Source organism: Anas acuta, chromosome Z (assembly GCF_963932015.1).
Source record: "Anas acuta chromosome Z, bAnaAcu1.1, whole genome shotgun sequence".
Classification (NCBI taxonomy): domain Eukaryota; kingdom Metazoa; phylum Chordata; class Aves; order Anseriformes; family Anatidae; genus Anas; species Anas acuta.
Window position 1 is genome coordinate 20,868,109 of NC_089017.1, and position 21,207 is coordinate 20,889,315.

Sequence of the window (21,207 nt, forward strand, 5' to 3'; positions counted from 1 at the left end):
TGAGGCTGATCTGTGTTTATGTTTCCCTGAGCTGTGATGTTAACCAGGGCACTGCTTTTGAGGAAGCAGATATCAGTATCCTGCTGAGATAGGTTGAAGCTGAAGGCATTGTACATGATGGCCAGCATTTTGTTGCATGACAAGGGCAGAACAGAAATAAGCACAAGACTCCTCTAGTGTAACCCTCCCAGATTTAAGCAACAAAAGGCTCCTCAAAGTACTATTTAGAGGTTTGTTAAACAATGACTTCTTCAGCATGACTGAATACTTAGTAGCAAAAAAGACAATTCCTGCCTGCACAATAACTACCTGCCTGACAGTCTTGTAACTCAATCCTTGCAGAAAAACATAACAGATGCAGAATATATCTTAGTATTAATTGACTGAAAATTAGTCCTTTATGTCAGTCAGAAAAAGTTGTATTCAAAAATTATTCAGTGACAGATTGTTGTCACTGGCTTATTTACCACCCTGTTAGCACAACTAATCAAAACATTGGAGGAACAGGACATGAAGGAAAAAGAATCGACATTTCAGTTCTGACAGATCATAGAATCATAGAATCATAGAATATCCTGAGTTGGAAGGGACCCAGATGCAACAGTCCAAGCTCTAACCTTGCATTTCTGTGCTTTGGCGTGGTACAAAACATCTTGATAATGCTTTGCATTTTCTGGTCTCACATCTTGCAGCTTGGCTGTGGGCATAAGTAGGGTTTCTAAGGTTTTCTCAGGATTTCCTTGGTCAATTGCTTCGTTAATGTGGCCAATTGCAATAATTCCTATGAAATAAAAAGGTTATTACAAATGCAGTTGTCAAAGAAAGATATATCTTGTCATGTTTCACATACAAACGAAGTAGTAACACAAAGCAAAGAAAAATCAAGTAACAAGAAGCAGAGGCAGCAACAGCAAGTGATTTAAAATTTTTTTTTTGCTCAGATACTCAAATGAGGCTATTAAGTTGTACAGGTTTCCTTTCTGCCACACGTACTCATTTCTCTGAATCTACCTTTCCATTAAAGCCAAATCAATCCTTACCAAAAAAAGGGAAAACTGACTTCCTTTACGTGCAGGGAAGGAAGACCTACATGAAGCTTAAAGAAATGCTGGACACCACATCTATGTGTGCACCAACATATTTGCTGAAAATGCTGAAAGACACTCAAAAGTCATGTGATTTTGAACCAGATTAGTTGGAACCCGTTTCAACAAATACATACATACTGATCTGCAAACTACAACAACAAATACATACATACTGATCTGCAAACTACAACAACAAATACATACATACTGATCTGCAAACTACAACATTATGCTGGACCATACCCTAATTTCTTTAAATTTCACCTTAATTAGCCAAACAGATAACACTGATCTCAAGATATTTTTATTTTTTCCCCATAGACCTGTGGCACTCCAAACTTCAGCCACATCATGTGAATTATTTAATAAAACCTGTGATTCATTTCCTTCAGTTGTCAAGACTGTTTTCAACATTTAACATCACAGTTTATTCCTACTCCCAAACAGCCTGGAAATACACTGCTTGGGGGTGCTGTCTCCCTAAAGCCATTCTACTCCAGAAAGGCACTGGTTGAGGGTTCCCCATCACCTGTGAGATATGACATCTTCACTAGTGGCTGCCACCACATCTGACACCACATCTCTCCCATGCCCACCACAGCTGGTGGGTCATGGATCCATTCCTTCATAACACCTAACATTTCCAGAACAGACAATTTTTCTGGGTGTCACCAAATCAGGAACTGTCAGGCATGCAGATTTACTTACAGAAAGTGATGACAGCCTTCTTCCTGCCCTCTCTGCCCCAGTAACCATTTCCAGGCAGAGACCGGTGTCACTGAAACCAAGTGCAGCTAAGCTATCTCACCAGTAAAGACTGACTGTTAATACAGGACAACCTACAACTGCTCACATCCCACCCTGCTGGGCCCATGCTACAAGAGTGCACAATGCACTATGCAAGTGCACTTAACAGCCTCAAATTTTACTAGAAATATCATGCTTCTATATCCAGTGGAGAGTCTCAGTCCTTTAGCAGTTTTGAACACCAAATGACCAGGTACCACATTTAACACCACCCTTATAGGGCCATACAGTCACATTCAACTGAAAGAAATATTCCCCAAAACCATTTATATTTGAAAGAGCGAGCACAATAAACCATTCTTTTAGATAAATCTAATTATTTGAATTGAGATCATGACGGATAGTTGCACTGCATAAATTCTTACCAATTCTCTGGTGAAAAACAAAGGCTTAGAAATCATTTAACTATAACAGTTCTACACAGGATGCTGCTTTCCTTTTCCAACCCTATTCTTCAATAACACAATAGTTTAGAATTTCTGCAAAATCTTTTAAGTGCCAACATCCAGTGCAAATACTAAATTGCAAGTGTTCTGAACCACAGCATTTATAATGCTGCCAAAGGCAGGCATCCTAGGATGTCTTTCAGCCATCCATAGTATAACCAGAAATACTTCAAACAGATTTAAAGACCAATAGTCATTCAAAATTATATAAGTCTTCTCTCTTGATCAGAGTCTGTACAAGGCCATTCAGCACTGAATTTTTGTGTCCAAAGGAATAGACTACCATCTCTGCCAGTGATGTAGAGGAAGAATTACTTACTTTCATTTTCTTCTTGAATTTGCATATTAACCATGTCAATGCAGTTTTGGATATCATTCCAGCTTAAATAATCTTGGCCTTGAGATGAAGCCTCTGACTTAATAGACAATAGTGTATCAGCATAACTATAAGAAGATATAAAATACATAAATGTATTTCATATACAAGGTAAATTTCCATTAAGAATTAGTCAGATGCATCATCCATCATTTAATTACTATCATTTTTTCCAGTTAATGAATTTCAGACAAACTCATCTCTCACCAGAAATTATATAGACATGCAAGCCGCCTTTTTGTCCTACACATGCATTACAGGAGGTGAAATGTTGGCCCTATGTGCTAATCCAAAACATTTTTCTGGGCAGAGTGGAATGGTAATGATGATTTCAGGAAGCTGTTGTCTGTTTCCCAAATACTACTTCAGGAGGGAGATGCCAGTAGTTTCAGACACTGCTGTAATGCACTAGTATTCTATGTCTTTATCAACAGTATTTGACTCCCTAACTCCTGGAAAATTTAAACTTTACCAGTAAACTCAGAAGGAAAAATATACCATGTAATCTGGTAGCCAACGGTGGTTCTCCTACAAAGCAGAGCATTACAGCTCTTCAAAGAGATATTTTATATTCTTCTGCTCACAGGTGATATCCCCAGGATTCTTTTTTTTTTTTCCCCCCCAACTCTTCACTGACAGAAAAGAGGAGAAAAACACTGCCTTGTTATTTTACTGTCTGTCCTGAACTAATTTATTTCCTGTCTGGTAGGAAGCCACTAGGCTTCAGATGAAGTGTTCTTCATCCCGAATTTCGCTCCTAAGAAGTGTCAACAGCAGTTATACCACAGGCATTGCACATCCCCACTTCCCAACACAGTGCTGGGGAAAGTGGCAACAGAGCTGGGCATATTCTTTAGTACATGACACTGGAGATGAATTTGTAAGAAACTGTGATCTGCTTCTTCCTATAGTACATCAAAGATCAGAGAGGCAGTCCTAGCATCAGGTAGCAGCCCCTCATGCTTAGACGATAACCATGCATCCTGCACATAGCGGATGGTGGGCCATAGGAAGAGAAAGGACATGAGCCCCACACGTCATGGTCCTCCAAGCACAAGCTCTGTAGCCTGTGCCTGTTGTTTTTAGAATGATCACAGACCTAGTTGACCTGGAAACCTTCACAGCAGTATAAACACCTACAGAAGAAAGTTAAGTAATTTTGAAATTCTGGAATCAAATATTGAACCGACCCAGTAAGTCAGACCAAATACCTGTCTTCTATTTCCAGCTGTGGCTTGAAATTAATTGCTGCCAAACCAGTACAGTAGAGAATTATTTCCTGTTCTGATTTGTCTTCTCTACATTTATCAGATTATATTATGGGCTTCCCCAAGCTGCAGGTTGCATATCAGTGGTTAATAGCTGCAAATGATTCTGTGATCCATTGACTTATCAGCTCATTTTCAAATCTTATGCACTATTTAGTAATGAGTCCCACTATTTAAATCTTTTATAAGATGGTTGTTCGTTGTGTAAATTTTAAACTTTTATTTCATAGTACCCAATCTTTTCTCACTCCAGTTTTCCTAAGGAAATACTTAAGTTATGAGAAGCTAGCAACTCATTAATAACATTCCACACAACACATACAACGTTGCAGAACTTTGTCGTATTTCCACTGAATTTCTGTCTTCTAGGAAAGGCATCCCTAACAAATACATGCCTTCTAGTACAAAGCCATTGAATACCATTTCCCTCACAGAACTTTCTCTATTTCTACCGTACCCCTTTAGGTATTGTGAAATTGAAGCTTCCTGCTACACTCAGCCTGTGGTTGGCAGCCCATATTTGCATAATAGCGTAATAAAGTTTTATTTTATTCCTTACTCCAACTAATCCTTCCGTTTCATTTGTATTGGCTGGCAGTCCTATCAGGCCACAATGTCATCAGTCAAACACTGCATTTGGACACTTTGCGGTCATCTGTGTATTTTTATGGTTAACATTGCTTCTCATTCCCCCAGGCACCATGACATCAACAAGGCCGAGTGGCACACTGATTTTGTTCAACCCCACAGCACTCTGCCCCCCTTTCAGGTTGTAACAGATTTCTTCCTGCCTCTTGACAGAGAGGAAGCTTCTCTCAACTCACACACAAGTTACTTTTTTTTCCTCCCTCTCTCTCCTGTCTTGACTGCTTTCCCGCCAGCTTCAAGGAACCTAACCAAGTAAGGGCTCAGATTCATGTTGTCTCACAGCCTGGTGAAGACCTTCAGTGATCAGGTCACTGCTGTCCTTTCTGTCTAGTGATACATTCCAGCAGCACTCAGATTTCCACTACCCACGACCAAGTGGTGAGAACCTGCCCTCTTCCCCACAGGCTGGGGCCTCTGGTCTCACACAAGTTGTATATTTGCCTTTTTTTTTTTTTTTTAATTTTGCAGATAAGCTGAAGAGCACAGCAGCAGCTCATGGCTGTGACAAGTCAGACATGTGGCAGTGCAAGCAGCTAGCAGCTCAGTGAAGGCTATAACTTAACTTTGAACATGCACGCGTGCCACAGCATTGTACTCAGCTTTTTAGCAAGCAAGACTTCGCTATGTTTCAGGCCTTTGCAAATCTTGGGCTGAAAAAGGGGGTTAGGCAGTGTCTAAGGGGCCTACTTGACATTAAAACACTCAACACATTATCTGATTCCAAAGATCCTCCGTCAGTATTGTGAAGAGGTTACTGATTGACAGTCTTCAACTACTATTGGCTTATGTTTTAGTGTCCTCAAAGTTTTTTTTTTGTCAGATCTTAACATCTGCTTTCTGACAATGTCTCCCCTCCACCTTGCATATCCTTTTGCTCTCAAATATTTGAGGTTGTGAGACTGCTTATAGTTACAAATACACAATTAGTTTGGTATTTATGTTTTCCCCTAATAACATATAACAGTATTTTACAGCCCTTTCATCTTCATAACCACAGCACAGGAAAACCCACACTCCCCTTCCCCAGTGAAATGCCTACTTATCCTTCTGCAGAAGTTGCCTAGTATCATCCAGACAACAAAAAATGAACTTTTACCGTTGCAAGTTTTCCTCTTCCAGATTATTGAAGCCAATGCATGGGTTTCTGAGGTGATTCTTTATCATTAGGATGTCCTTATTTTCCAAGGCTTGGTTTAGCAACACAACTGCTGACAACATTTCTACTGCAATAGACAGTTCATCATGTGCCAGGTAATTCTGTAGGACAATAATGTACCTCAGTCAGGAAGCTAAATAAGCAGTGTAACGAATTTGAGTTACACAGTCCAGATGCCATCAATGAGATGGAATTGATTTAGAAAGCCTGAAGTGCTAAGACAAATTTCCTGGTCACAGATATGTCGCATTAACACAGCGCTGGTAGTAGAGCTTACTCTGTTTGCTACAATTCCTTTTGGCCTTTTGCCCCAGTCCCATCTCTTTCTGATCATACCCTCATAGCAGGGAATTACTTTTCCTAAGCAATATATGAAGGGTTAGTCCTCAGTCAGAGCATGCAACAATTAAAAAAGTCAATCTGTTGCAACACAAGAGCTCAGCCAGAGCAAAGTGTGTCAAGAAATGACTTCTGTAATTCAATATTGCCACTTCGATCGAAAACAATCATGCAATACATAACACCATGGTGAGAGAATTAAGTCCAATTTTACAAGACAACATGCTATGTTTGTGCTGTTTCATGGCACGGCTACATAACATCAGAGAGCAGGTTGTAAGCATTTCACTCTTACCACAGCGTTCTGTTGTTGGAGGTTGAACAGCTCAGTCTGATAGACAACAGCAGCAAATGAGTGAACAACAGGCAGCTGCGCCTCCGGTTTCATCAGTGCAACCAGTGTTTTACTAGGATCACAGTTACGAATTGCAGTATTGATATTGTCAACTGCTATAAGTTCTAGAGAACAGCAGGGAAAGAAAAGCCTATTAATTTTCACAAGCCATTTGTTTTCTGTGCCATGTAGATGACAGATTATCCAGGGTGTATTATTTGCTATCATTGGAGGAAAAAAGTCAGGTTTTATAAGACAAACTGCAGAATGTTGCAAAACATGTGTGTTCAAAAAATTGCAGCAAATAAACGACCAGAGGACTATAAATAGTTTCTAGACTTGCAGATATTAGGGAAAAACTATTATAACTGGATTCCAAAGCGAGGATCTGACTCATTCTAGCACATGGAGAGGGACCTAATATCTCTCCTCTTGTGTTTGCTTGCAGCATGTTCCTCTCAGTATGTCAGCTCAAGCACTCCAGTCCCACCTCAACCCAAATGCTCATTTTCTTCTGTTGTATTTCTTCCCTCACCACCTCCTTTCAGCAGGACCTAACTCAGCCAGCTAAAGCAAACCTGTCCTTCCATACCAATGACATTTTTTATTATCTCTTTTAGGATGCCTAGTAGAAATTGATGAGTAAGTTCAGAAGTGGAATTTTCAGTGGATAAAGTGAGTGGGAGGGTAGGAGAGGTGAAATGTAGGGTACAGCTTCTAAAAGTTTGTGTGCTATCAGTTGTCCATTTAAGTCTGGAAGATCAGTTCTCATAAGTACTGCTGTCTGTCAAACACCATAGAGTAGTACTAATGCAACCCTTCTCAGTACCAGATTTCTGTTTTGCTGAACACACTTCAGAGATTTGAAGGCCAGCAGAAAAACACTGAAAAACACTCCTACCTGAGCCACAGCAACCTGGCAACACTTCCTCTCTTAGTCAGTGACCATAATTGCACTCCCGGAGGAGCCAATTCTGAAGAAACCCAGGCTGGGACGCACCCAGGAATATGTTGCACAAGGTACATCCTCAGTCTTGCATAAACAGGAAACAACCTTAAAGGTTAGAGTGTGTATGGCAGAGTAAGGAATGACAATTATGTAAATGTCGTTTCCATCAGCAAAATAACGCCCCTTTCTTCCAGCTTATCTTATGACTTTCCTCTTTTCCAGTGAATGCTTCTAGTCACCACTGACTGCTCAAGTCTGTACAGGACTGCTGGTACAGCTGACACCATTCTCATTTCATGTGTGCAACGCCACTTGGGTCTTATTATAAAAGATTAAGACTTCAAAAACCTTTTAAAGTAATCAGGCCCACCTAAACAAGCTCTTTGCTTCTCATTTCAATTGCTCTGAAGCATGGTCACTTGGGGCCATGTAGTTCTTGAAGGCTCACTTTTGGCTACTCCTGTGGTTAGAAACAGCAAAGACTCTCAAAGCTACTGCATACATGCTTTTCAGAGAAAATAGCAAAGGAAAGACTGAGTCCACAAATAAACTAAACTAGCTCTGTAGTCAGCAGCTAAACCATTGATTCCTAATTTAGGAACCAAGCATGCAACTTACAAAAGACACACTAACAAGTTCACATTCCAATAACAAATGCTATTTTTCCTTTTTAAACCAGACATAAGAAATAAGTTGCTCTCCAAAGCACCATTACTGCTTTTCATAGATCACAATTTTCATTATTTTGTTTACCAACAAGCACCTCTTTTAGAGGAACTTACTGCTCACCATGCCTAACCAATCTAAAATTGGGTAACATTTGAGCTAGTAACTTTGCTTCTGGCTTAGGTTGACCTCATGGTACCAACTTTAAGTCACATTACAAAAGCAGTCAGCCTGGATTCAAAGCATTGGAAATAGAGAAAACAGCCACTAAGCCATGCTCAGATATAGCATGAAATGACAGCAGCTTAACATAGCTGAACTTCTTAGCAGAGAAATTTCCAGTCAAAAGAAGCAATGCATGCGCTGCAAATTTAGATCCCCTTTAACTATATTTTTTGAAACTACAAATTAAATTTAGATATATGCATCTAAAAATAAGAATAATTTTCCTCTGGAATGTGATTGCAAGATGTTATTCCATTTGCTTGTTCTAATTTAATGCTACAATGATGTTCATCTCTCCTACTGTGCAAGTCATGAAGCTATGCAGTCTGTTCAGTTTGTGACAATGCATTTACCAGTAGCTTAAGTCATACATAGGTGTTAGCTGCCTCGGGTAAAAAGAATACATCCACTGTAACACAGATCGGTGACTTGGCAATTGTGACACTGAGATGGACAGTTACAAAATAAAATGCAATGCACATGGCTTCAGTGTGAGAAACCTAGTCTGTATGCAAGGAATTGGGGATTCGATTAATCATCTTAACATAATTAAACAGTGATGCTAAAAAAATGAGTATTAAAACAATTACTCACTAAGCTTGTGAGCCTCAGCATCCGCATTGGCAACACTAACTTCTTTCTGTATTTCACTTTTGTCGAGCATAATTGGACCCCCTGCTATCTATCATCAGAAAAAAAAAGATTTGATTATGCTTGCAAGTTTGATGCGACATAAGGGATAAAAACCCTTGATGGGACGCTAGAATTTGATTGCAGTCTTGCCTGGGCATCAAATACAATGTCACAGTAAACAAAGTATTAATCTTTCCCTGTGATTTTTATCTTACTCGGAATGTGGGATTTTCTCCCTGAAACTCAACACCACTAAAGTTCTTTCATAGCTATTAATAGTTCAATATTATCTTTTGTTTATTATTATTTTTTGTTGTACTCAAGTTACAAATGAGTTGTACTCATTTTCAAAACAAGCATTATTAGGGGTTGAATGACATATCTCAAATTTTATTCTGATATCTTAGTAATTACTTAAAAGTGAGTCGTGCTCTTCAGAGCAAATGCAACTACTTTGGTATTGATTAGTACATTAGTTATTCTAAAATCTTTATAAAGTTATTTCTTAAGTGATACTGAAGTTAGAGTAGGGTAATTTCTCTCTGGATTAAGTCAGATAGAAAAAAAAAAGAAATCAAACTGATGCATAGTACCCATTCCATTCAATTACCTGCATTTTCTGTGCTTTAGAATCACACAATTGCAATAGGTACCATGAGGAATTTTGTGGCAGAACTTCAAGTAGGCTCAGAGCAGGACGGTTCAAACCTGCCATCAGTGCCACTTCATCTTGCCAGTCAATAGACTCATTCACTTGGACTAAAGCTATGTGAACTGAAATGAAAACAATGCTTATAAACAGCACATATGTTTTTGAAAAAAAAATAAAAATCAAGTCTGTCAGCATCTCACTTTTTGTGAAAGCCAAATAGAGTATCAGTCATTATCCAAGAGAAGATTATTTCAAGATCCTGTAAGCAGTTCGATTCTATATGAGCCCATGTGGGAGCAGTTTATCTACAGCTAACTAATGGGTGGAAGCTTATGAACAAATTTCAGGTGTATATAGAATAGGGGGTCAAAATTTACAGTATGCTGCAAATGGAAAGAACTCAAACATGAGGAAAAAAAGCAGACAAAGATTGGATTCTGAACTGCAGAATCTTTACAGCAAAACCCACAAACAGACATTAGCCCCCAGAAGATTAGTAGGGCAGGAAAAGCAAGAAAAACCTGTTGTAGACAGACATTAGCTATTTCTGTATGTTTTATGAGTATCCACAGAAATATTTTGTTTGTTCCTGTGGATTTAAGCCATGTTCAGCTGCAATCTGGAAGACCACGTGTTACATGCACACTTCTGTAAGGATCCTGAATGGCTTACTGTTGATCTTATTGATATTGCCTTGAATCTCAGCTTGTGTCAGCAGTTCTTCATAGACATCTCTCTCCTCTTCAGAGATTGTGCCATTCTAAAAACAAAATGCTGTTAGTCAAAGAAATTTTGCAGGGAGAAAAGCTATTAGTGGGAGTCATTAAAACTACATCAGCTAAGTATTTGCTGGATGCACTCAAAGGAATTTGTTGACTACATGAACAAAAAGTACCTGCCCCTTGTGGTAACTGATTTAAAGCATTTTCTGCTTTCTGTATAGTACAAATATAAATACACTGCAGTATTTTTCATCATCAGAAAACATTGTCTCATGTAAAAGCAAAGCAAGTTATTTCACACTGAAGACATTGGGAAGAGATTATATTTTATGCCCCCAAAAGGTATCATTTCTTTTGGAACTTTTTTTTTTTTATAAAACAACAGAAAAATTGTTAAGTGATAGAGGAAATTGTCTGTTTATTTATTTTTAGACTTTAAGTGACTCCCTAAGATTCCTTGATCAAACTTGAACTACAAACTCATACAAACCAAATTCTAGAATTGTCTGTCAGTTTGTTAGATTACCATTACTTATCTTATTTAGCTGTTTGTTTTTTCCCTAATTGCAGTAATATTTAATGTAATTATGAAATATGAGAGCATGAAGAGCAACATGAAGGAACACTGTGAGAAGTAATAAAATACCACTACCTTAAGTCTTGCACTTGATTGTTTTCTCCTTTTAGCTTCAAAGAGTTCATTTTGATAGTCCTGAGCAAGTTCCTCATCCACATTTAGCAACATTGCATTTGGGTTCCTCAGAGTTGCAATGGTTTGTTCAGCTATTCCCTTCTCAATAGCTTCGTTAATTGCTATTACTGCAGCATGCACTAAAATTAAAAGTACAATCCAAGATTTCAGGAAGTGATTCAAATATTTGAATTAAGTGCTTTTAATAAAGAAGCCTGAGGTAAAGGAAATAAAAAAATTAAAAGCAGATAACACGCTACAGAGAACAGAAATTCCACTTCATTAAACAATGGCAAACTACCAGTTAACAGAAAATCTCAGTTTTTGTAGCAAGATAACAAAATAATTCTATTAAGTTTAGAAATAGCAGTAGAAGAACCTAAGAAAAAGAGTTTGTATGTAAAAGCACAAGATTAACTGCAGCTTGCCTAAATCCTACCCTTCCAGTCAGCTGCCACATACAAGTGCTCCTATCTTTCAGCTTAAATCCCAGGATTGACAGCCACCTCCCCAGGGAGGATTTCAGAACACCAGGTTGGAAACCTTCTGCATCACATATTCCTCATATGCATTTATTATTTATACTGTCTCTTGATTTATGAGTGTTTAATATGTGTAAGACAGTTCGCATATTCCCACTCAAAACATTCCACTCCTAATGCTTCACTTAGGCTGCAGCAACGAAAACACTTTTCTCAGAGGCAGCTTTGGTAGCACATCATGTCTACTACATGTTATCCCTTCTCCCAGCTAAGGGTTACTGCTTTACTGAAAAAAAAAACAAAATGTGAGTTATGCTTTACTATTCAAGTTCTATCTCATTTAGAAGGCAGTTACATGCAGGAATTGAAAGCATTTTTGTCACTTTCATTAAGAGACATTTAAGAGACGGGTGGATGCTACAGTTATGGACATGGTTTAGCAGTGGACTTGTAGTGTTAGGTGGATGGTCAGACTTGTTGACCTTACAGGTGTTTTCCAACCTAAATAACCCTGCTGTTTTGATTCTATGAAAAAGTATTGTTTATAATAAATATTCCTATGTAGAACCTTTCAACTATAAGAAAGTTCAAACTTGTGCCCCGAAACACATAGTTAAGAGTCCCTAGGCAGGACACAATCCTGCACACCATGCCTAAAATTGTCTGAGACAAACCTTCTCCTTTCCTAACAGAGGATCACCATGAGCAGTCAGTGAAGAGAGTCACTGTTATAACGGTCCCTAATTCTGTCACCTGAAAGCAGTAGTACAGCAAGTTTCAAACAGCTAGAAGAACACACAAAAAGAGGATCTGTATGAACATCTCAGAACATTACTGCACAGGATATGGAAAAAAAGTGCCTCACTATAGCCATTGAGCAACTCATTAATATAGCTTAAGTGTTAAACCTTTTTTGAGAAAACAACAGAATTTCAACTACCAAAAAGTGTTTGACTCAAAGATTTGTTCTTTTTCTAGACAAGAATGGAAATGGTCTTGTTTTTCCACTCAGAATAATTACATGTTTGTATAAAAATCAAGATCACTTGCCGCTGAGTTAGGCATACAGTAAGGGCCAACACATCCCTCCCAGATGTTTCCTGCACACATTTGTTCCTTGAGGAAGAACCTGAGAAAAGGCTAAAGGAAGGGTTTTCTCTAGAGCTACATTCTATCTGGACCAGCATGCCAGAAAATAATAAAAAAAGCACACTAGTTATTGCTTTAGTGGCATATTCATCTCAAAGATTTTTCAAACATTACTATAAGGTAATTGTTGATGAGTATTTAAAGAACCTATCCTGAAGGTGGACAACAGCAGCTCCCTATTGTCACCATAGAAGCTTGTCTAAGATTTACTTTCACATCACCAATAAAATGTATTGGGGGGAAAAAAAAACAACAAAACAATGTCATCTTTCCTTATTCTGTCAAGACTAAACTGTTGCATGGCTTGGAGTAGTTTTGTTACTATTCCAAAAAAATCATTTTTGGGGGATTAAGTTTAATTTAGGGTCTGTACATCTGGGTTTATAGCCTTCTAGTTCTTTTAGTATATAAAGAACTATATTTTGTAAAAAATGAAAGACATTTGTTGATGACTAGCATTTTTGAGCTTTTAGAAAAACAAAGGTGCAAGAAATTCAGGAAAGTGGAACAGAAGAGCAGACCACTGGAAACTGAACACAGGCAAATGAAGAATAAAGTGAAGCTACACGTTCTCAGAGTTACAGCAAAAGCTTGTCTAGCTGTTGCTGGATTTTCCACAGCCTAGTATTATGCTCATGCTAGAAAGTTGTTCTGAAACAATTTTCACTGGTTCAGTTCAGCACAGCAGCAGAGGAGAAACAGCAGCTGGCACGGAGGAAATGCAAGCAGAGAGCCAGACTGGTTCTTTTGCCTTTCAGTGTTAACACCCACAGAAGTTTCAAGGGGCTAAGCACCCACAGAAATTTCAAGGGGCTAAGTAAAGACTGCATTTCCTAAGACATATCAGCCCTGCATCCACATATAACAGAAACATAGGAAAGATGCATTCTCTTCCAAAGTTTTGTAATAGGCCTCGCTGACATAAGTGGAGCTGGTAACATGTAGACAACAGACAGTGTCAAGGTTAGAGCTGTGAGCTTGTGCTGGTGGATGTTGCAAACCTTGGAAACTACCAAGGAAAACAATAAAAAAACAATTGGACTGGCAAGAATGGTCTGAATGTTTGAAAAAGTTTTACAATAACTTGTTTTGAGGGCACTAAGTTTTGCTCTTTGCACACTGGTTTCTGGTATTGCTGACAGCACTGCAGGAGTCATTAGCAGTCATTTCATTTCGTATCTCTTTTTTGCTTACTCAATTTCAGAAGCAGGATGGTAGCCCCCTTTCCTCTGGCAGGATCTCCATGTCAATCTTTCCTAGTGCATGAGGGTTCCCACAGCAGATATTTCCTGTTCTGGGCCAGGGCACATTATATATAGCACACGTTTTGCTCAAAGAGACAGAACCCTAATCAGGAAACTCTAATTTTCTATGGAGGGCTGAAAACATTTTGGAAGTTAAAGGAAACTACATATAGATGCTATAAAAAGCTTTCACAGAAGGAAGTCGCAAACCTTTCATCTCTGATGAAGGAAGGAAGCTCATTGGAATAGCATTTGGTATTCAGTAAGTCTCTGAAAGTTTGGTAAAAAAAACAAACTGTCCCCACTTCCATAGACAGTATTTTGAGATCTGTCTTTGCACAAGCATACACAAAATTAAGCTGCAGCAGGCTGCGGAGTGTGTGACAGAATGTGAATCAACATGAGGAAGCATGTTTTAAGTTCAGGTCCGGAACTTCCAGCACACTCGTTTATGAAGCAGCTTGTTTCAATTATGCTGCTTTGCAAGGTTTAAAAAGTTTTGCTGAAACTTAGTTATAATGCAGTTGTGTTTTTTCCCTGATGCCCCTTTCCTATGTTAATAATTTCTGATTTCACTATATGTGTTGCCTTCACTAGCCCATTGTACAACGTGGAGGTCACACAGAGCTCACGTCTACATTCTAGACGAACACTAGCTACCAAAACACCAACCACATGCAGAAGCTAGGAAGAGATCTTTGTTTGTGGTAACACTTCTAGAGGCTGCATGGATATATATACACACGTTCTTTCCTGCTCAAATAATGCAGACTGACAAGATGCAAAAGGCCTTGCAACAGTTATGGAATGTGATAATAAATGAAAATTGCTTGCCTTTCTCATTATTTATAGCAAGATAGATGCATTAAAACACAAAGTATTTTATTGGCATTCTTTCAGTATTTAGTAGAAAACAAGAGCCATACTTACATGCAGCTTCGTCCACTGATAATTCACTGGCCAGAATCCCACCAATTTTACTAAAAGATGGCATCTGTATGCCATACTTCTCTAGCTCCTTTCGCATGTTGCTGATTTCTTCCTCTGTTCAAATAAAAAAATATTATATAAACAAAATCTGAAAAAAATCCATTTTGAACCACCATACCTACAAATATGTGCATGACTTTTTTTTTTTCTTTTGAAAGCACATGTCACTAGGAAATCTTAGCAGTTTTTCCCTCCCTGTTTTGAAGGAATCTAAGATATGGCAAGTATTCCATGCAAATTCACTCCCTTCTGTCCTTCAAAGATAGATGTTTATTAAAGATAGCAACCTCCCATGTATTTAATTACAACGTGCTTAACACAACCTTAGGGGAGGAAAAAGATCATAACGGAAAATATGTACAATGTTAGCAGATTTACAGCACGAAGAAGTTATCTAATACATGATTATATAAGCAACTTATTACCTGTGAAGTCTACTTTTCCCAGTAGGTCCTGAATCTGTGGTGCCAATCCTAGTTTGAACAGATATAAACTGCAAAGTAAAAATATTAGAATTAGAAGTCCTGTGTGTTGTTCATGTGTTCATTTTTCTGTATAAACAGAATGTTTTTGTTAGAATAGTTGCCACTGTGAAGATTGTCCTTTAACCTTTGTTCCATATCTCTCCATAAAAGTCAAAGTTAAACTAGCAAATTTTATTTTATTTTTTTTAATTTTTATGTTGCATTGCAGGCATTATAGAAGGAGGTCTCTTTTGACTTGAAGTTTCAAAGAAGCATCTGTAAGAGGCACTGTCACTGTATCTCAGATCACAGAAATGTAAACAAGCAATTGTTTTCCACTAAGTTTTTCTAAAGAAACTCAAAAGTTAATATTGGCAAAAATCAGGAAGTGAATGCACTTCAGTACAGCTTATAGCTTTGGATCCATACTTTGTTTTTACTTACATCCTTATAGATAGTAGCTGAAGGCACACAAATCACTGATACCTTTCTTATTAAGTGTATGGGAGCCTGTGCTTAGGTCCTCTCAAACACATTTGTGTCATTAACAATTTTGCTTTTGGAAAATGAAATGAACTCTGTGTAAAAGTGCCTTCCAGGCTTGTTTCAAAACAGAATAAAAAAAATTCCATACTCTTTATTGCTAGAGCTCTGGGTGATATCTGAAAACCAGCTAAGCATATTTTGCTCAATATCTTCCAACACGAGACATGCATTTATCTACAAAAGACTTATTATTAATTATTACTTTAATCAGTGAAACTCAATGAACAAAATAAATCCTGTGAAAAGGTATCAACTCTCAGCAAGTAAGTTTTAAAAATAAGACTGAAACAATGTATTCCTCCAAGAGAATCATTTTGTACCTCTTACTTAAATTACTTCACCCACAACTTCATACATTGCCAACGTGCATTGTGGGCTGGTGTTTGTTTGTTGAGGAAGACATTTGCCTTCTGTTTTCATTGTTATTTTATTTTTTTCTGGTCTACTAAGAAATTGCAAGTAGAGATTTGAAAGCAAGTATTTGTAGCTGCTACATTTCAGAGCACAAAGAATCAGCATTTCATCTTCCGTGCTACTGCTGCTACTTCTGTCCTGTCATAACGTGGCTGGTTGCAACACATCTAATGTATACAAACTTTGGGCTGCTGAAGTCCCTCAAAACATTGTTATGAAAGCTGAGAATAACTGTGCCAATCTCAGATGCAAGATAGCTATATCAGTGGGGGAAAAAACACACAAGACTATAGTAATGAGCCAGGGCCCTTCTTTACCCTAAACTGCCTGACAGTCTTTACTTGCAGACTTTAAAAGAGATATTACTCCAAGCTCAAGGCAAAGATGGAGCACTGGCTGAGGTGCTGGGTGTCAACAGTAGTCATGGAAATCAGCAACATCATGGAGCTAAGAACACCCAGAATTAAAAAATGAATGCTATGAACAGGAGGGACTCTTTTGGACTCTTTTTTTTTTTTTTTTTCTTAAACTTAGTGCTTCCCAAGAGCGCTGAGCAATGCTCATTACTTCTGACACTGCTTCTTCTGAATAAACTTATTCACCACCAGGTGGTGCTGCAAATTTGCTTGCAGGGAACACGAAGACGTTTCTATTCTCTATCAACATACATGTATAATTTCACTCGAAACAGCTTGCTCAATGCTTTTGTAGATGTAGCTTGAGCCTCAGGAAACCCAGGGAAAATCAAAACCAGGTTGAGAATGATGGACATGATGCAGTGGGCACAGGGGAGAAACAAAGGTGAAAGGGCACTTCCAGGTGAAGCTACCTTTGCATCACCCATGAAGAATTGCAGTTGTGATCAACCAGAAGCTTATAGGTCTTGTTTTAAGCTTAGCTCATGTACAGCATGCCCTAACAAACAAACCTGAATAAAAAAGCACGTTCTATTTTTTTTTTTTAAACATATGCTTGTTATTCTACCACTTCCTAGGAAAAAAATGTGTTGAAAATGTTCGGTTTCAGCAGGATAGTTTGTCCAGGATGTACCAGTGATCTGTTTGTAAAGATTTGAAAATTATGTATTTAAGGGAGCAGGGGGAGGGAGAAGAATCAAATCTCCAACACCACTTTTCAGGAACAAGAACCGCTATTAGCATTTAAATTTAAACAAAGCAGTTCTTAACCTCATTAGTCCAGGACCAAATCCAAATCAGCTTTCCCAAGAAAAATGCTGCAAGAACTGAGAAATATTTTATTTTTTGGGTCTGGTTTAAGTATTGGTGTTTCAACAGGAAAAAATAAGATGGTAATTGTACTCAGCAGGAATCCAGAAATTGTTTGCTAAATCACTCCTTCCTGGACAGAGCAGTACTGTATTTGGCTGCAAGTTTTTTTTTTTTTTTTTTTTTTTTCCACATGCTGTAATGGCAATGGTCTTCATTTCAGGCTTGAAGCAGGCCATATCTTAAAAATATATTTAAACAGTTTTGCTTAGAGTAATTTCCTGTCTTCAAGCCCTCCATCTGCTCAAAGATCAGCAAAACCCAAATAACATTTCATACAAAAAGTCCTTGGTTAACATTCAGTCGTATTATCTACAGTGAAGTCTACTTCACTCTTCTGAAAGGGGCAATTTTAAGTAATAGTTACGTAGATTGCTTCAGTAAGTTAATCTATGAAAAATCTCAACTGCATTTGGCTTCAGTATTTCTGTGTATCAGAAAAAGATAAAATATCCTAACTGTGTTAAATTCTTGCAGTTCATTGGAAGGCTTAAGGCTTTGGGGTAATGACTAGGTAACGGTTAAGAATAAATGGACAGTAGATCAGCCCCTCACCTCTCAGAGAAAGTACTCAATTTTCCCAGGTTTCAAGCCTTTGAAATTTGAGCACACACTCCAAGACACATATTAGAATTTAGCACTTCAACCCTGTGGTGATTCTTCATATAGTGAGCATGATCATATGCAACAGACACAAATGGAAAAATCCTGCTTGCATTTTCCACTTCTAGGTACTGTGGTTCCCCTGAGAACAGCTGGACAAGGAATTTTCTAGGGTCAGCGATCCCTACACTGGCTCCCTGGAGAGGATGCTTCGACAAACCCAATGAGGCAGGGCACTTGGCACAGGTCCAGGGGACAGAAAACAGTGGGTCAGTGGAAAGGGAACAGAGATGGATTCCTGCAGCTCAGTGTTCCTGACACCAACCCAAGAGCAAACATTCATGGCCAAGTGAGTGCCCTGTCCTTTAAAACAGCCCTTTCCCAGCCTGCTTTCACAATGTAGTCTGTGTACAATTGAATACCGATACCAGACTTGAAAGAAAGATGTTTACAGCATGCATTTTGGGAATCTGTCTGTAAGTAAGTGAAGCTCAACAATTGCTTCTTTGACTCTTACATCCTGCACGTGTATGCGGTCACAGGGCCCCACGCTGCCATGGTGAAGCATCATAAGCAAAGCATTGCCAGTCTACTGCCCTTCAGCATGCCATGATGCGTGATGTATGTTACAGAAGTCTATTTCTAAAATAATAGCTCAGAAGCATGGAGTTATAGCTTTGTGTTGATATGTAGCAAGGAAAAATAATTTAAACAAGACAAACTTGGATGTGAGAGCCAAAACAACGCAGACTGGTTTTGATACTAGCATAAATCCTGGAACAAGCCAAGCTGGAGAACAAAAGACCCCTACCAGAGGCCAACCCGTTGCAAAATTCAGCTCAAGAAGAAAACTCCTATGATTGCAGAGATTAGGCAGATCTTATAAGGTGTCTAAATGTTCGTGTAACATTGAAATCCATGGCTGATGAAGTCCCCCATATACAGGCACACAGTTATTTGAAAACCTCACTGTGTTCTCCCACCTCCTGTGAAACATCTGAGCCGGCCCTTACATCACCCGGGGGGAACGCAGCCCACCGCTCCCGCCTCAGCTGCTGAGCATTACAAGCCCCACGCGCCCACTCCAGGAAATCGCTCCAGGCTTACATAAGACACTTGCTGACAGAAGAAACGGCATTGCAAAGTTTTAGGGGAGAGCTGCCTGCATACGTGCCTGCCAATGCCAGACAGTTAACATCACACCAGTCATAGTAATTTCAAGGGGCAATACTCAAGAGCTGACAAAAAAATATATCCAGGGTTGCCAAGTCTGAACACCTATTATTTTAAGGAAATATGGTGAACTTTGGTGGTATGGCTTATTTGTTGGCAGTAAGTGTATATGGCGGAGTGCAGTAGTGTGCACATCATTTCAAGGATTAGACTATAAAAAATTTCAATTACAGCATGCATTGAGTGGTTTCTGACCTATACCCCTGAGGCAGCTGATGTGCCTTTGAATGCTGTTAGGAACACAGGCAAGAGCTGGGATGTGTGACATACTAAACTTATGGAGATGTAGTTAAAGTAAGGAAAGGAAAAGGTCTCCTTGTGCAGGAAATGAGCTGGGAGAGCCACAAGAGGGAGGAGCTGTCTGCTCACTCCACTGCCTCTCACAACAGGGGCAGCGTGAGGCAGATGTTCAGTGCTTTCAGTGCTAAACGTCACAAGGAAATCCTTGCAGCTGGACAAAAAAACTCTTAAGCTCTACTTCAGATATGTTGCTAAAGTCTTTTGAATTTACATTCAGAATTGAGTTGCTTAGAATTTTTGAAGTTTGGAAAGTGTTAAATTGCATGTGATTGACCTCATAATACAGTTATTTGGTCCTCTTGTGGGTCAGGGGGATGTCAGTTCACCATTTTCACTCTGATCAGCACCTCTGTCCCATGGTAACACTAATATTTTGCTATGGTTTTCTTCATTTGTTTGCATGTATCAAAACACATGTTAAAACAAACGAATTTGTGAAGGTAATACACATTTAAAAGGATGTTTGCACTACTTTTTGCAGTCCTTTTTCATTTCAGATATAATTTACCCAGTAGCCTTGCTTAAGTTCCACTTTTACCACCAGCTTTATATTAATGAACTTTTATATTCAGAGAGATTGTGATGGACTGATTACACTAATGCCATTCAAGACTTACAATCTTAAATTCACCGGTTTTGTTTTAATTCCCATCAGGAGTTACCTTAAAGCATGAATGCAATATATCATCCTAGGTATGTTTTTCCTATCATAGACATCAGTAGTCTCTGGATAAAAGATCTGAAAAAAAAAAAAAAGAGCATGCTGTTGAAGGAGAAGATAGATAACTGGGCAGAAGAATAGCTAAAATGGGCTGTCTGCAAATCCGTATCTTTGAAATACAGAAGTTCCACTGTTATTTCTATATATCTATGAATCAAATCTCATGTCATACTATTTTAGTTTTATCAGTAATTTTCATGAGGAAAAGTTTAATAAAGGTTAGTTATTAAAATGGAAAATACAGAAGATAGTATATCAGCAAAACTGTTAGAAATGATCTTTTGGCAAGAGCTCAGAAAGTAGGGTTTGTCTTCCTACAGATACCCAAAGCTTAGGATACAGTTACCACCTGCAAAGCAAACCACCACCACCCAGTAAGTTTTAAAAATGCAAAGAGCTTAAACAGCAGCACCCCCAGCCATGTGAGTGCATCATTAACAGAGAAATACACTTGGATAGAGTGTAAAAACAATTTAGTCAAAAAGTCACATTGTAAGTTCCAGTTCTGCTTCTAAAACTAATTTGTTCCTGGCCTTGGTCCCAGTCACTAAACACTGCTCCTTCAAGAAAATAAAATAAAAGCTTTGGCTACCCATGAGAGCTGGCAGCATGCTTGCAGCCTGGGCACTCAGAACTGCACAGTCCCACAGGCAGCGGAGCACGACTGAGCTGGTCAGGAGCACAGTGCCCTCTTCATCACTTGCTCACAACAGCTCTGGGAGGGAAACATGGGAAACGTTTGGGCCACAACCCTCCTGTGCAGCAGAAGTGAAAC

At 38.7% G+C, this 21,207-nt stretch overlaps 1 protein-coding gene across 7 annotated transcripts in view; it reads right to left on the reverse strand.

Annotated features, from left to right (window-relative positions):
- The window catches only part of IQGAP2 (IQ motif containing GTPase activating protein 2), a 128,127-nt gene that overhangs the window by 39,394 nt on the left and 67,526 nt on the right, over nt 1–21,207 (reverse strand). Inside the window, exons 5-15 of one of the 7 annotated variants that reach the window (XM_068667599.1) lie at nt 20,374–20,450; nt 15,291–15,358; nt 14,806–14,919; nt 10,962–11,140; nt 10,260–10,347; nt 9,546–9,709; nt 8,897–8,984; nt 6,424–6,587; nt 5,730–5,890; nt 2,661–2,785; nt 618–781 (exon numbers count right to left, since the gene is read on the reverse strand). In XM_068667599.1, the coding sequence (XP_068523700.1) occupies nt 618–781; nt 2,661–2,785; nt 5,730–5,890; nt 6,424–6,587; nt 8,897–8,984; nt 9,546–9,709; nt 10,260–10,347; nt 10,962–11,140; nt 14,806–14,919; nt 15,291–15,358; nt 20,374–20,450 (1,392 nt within the window). Of the gene's footprint in view, nt 1–617; nt 782–2,660; nt 2,786–5,729; nt 5,891–6,423; nt 6,588–8,896; nt 8,985–9,545; nt 9,710–10,259; nt 10,348–10,958; nt 11,141–14,805; nt 14,920–15,290; nt 15,359–20,373; nt 20,451–21,207 lie in introns of all 7 variants that reach the window. The other 6 variants (XM_068667598.1, XM_068667601.1, XM_068667600.1 and 3 more) reach the window with 6 other exon arrangements.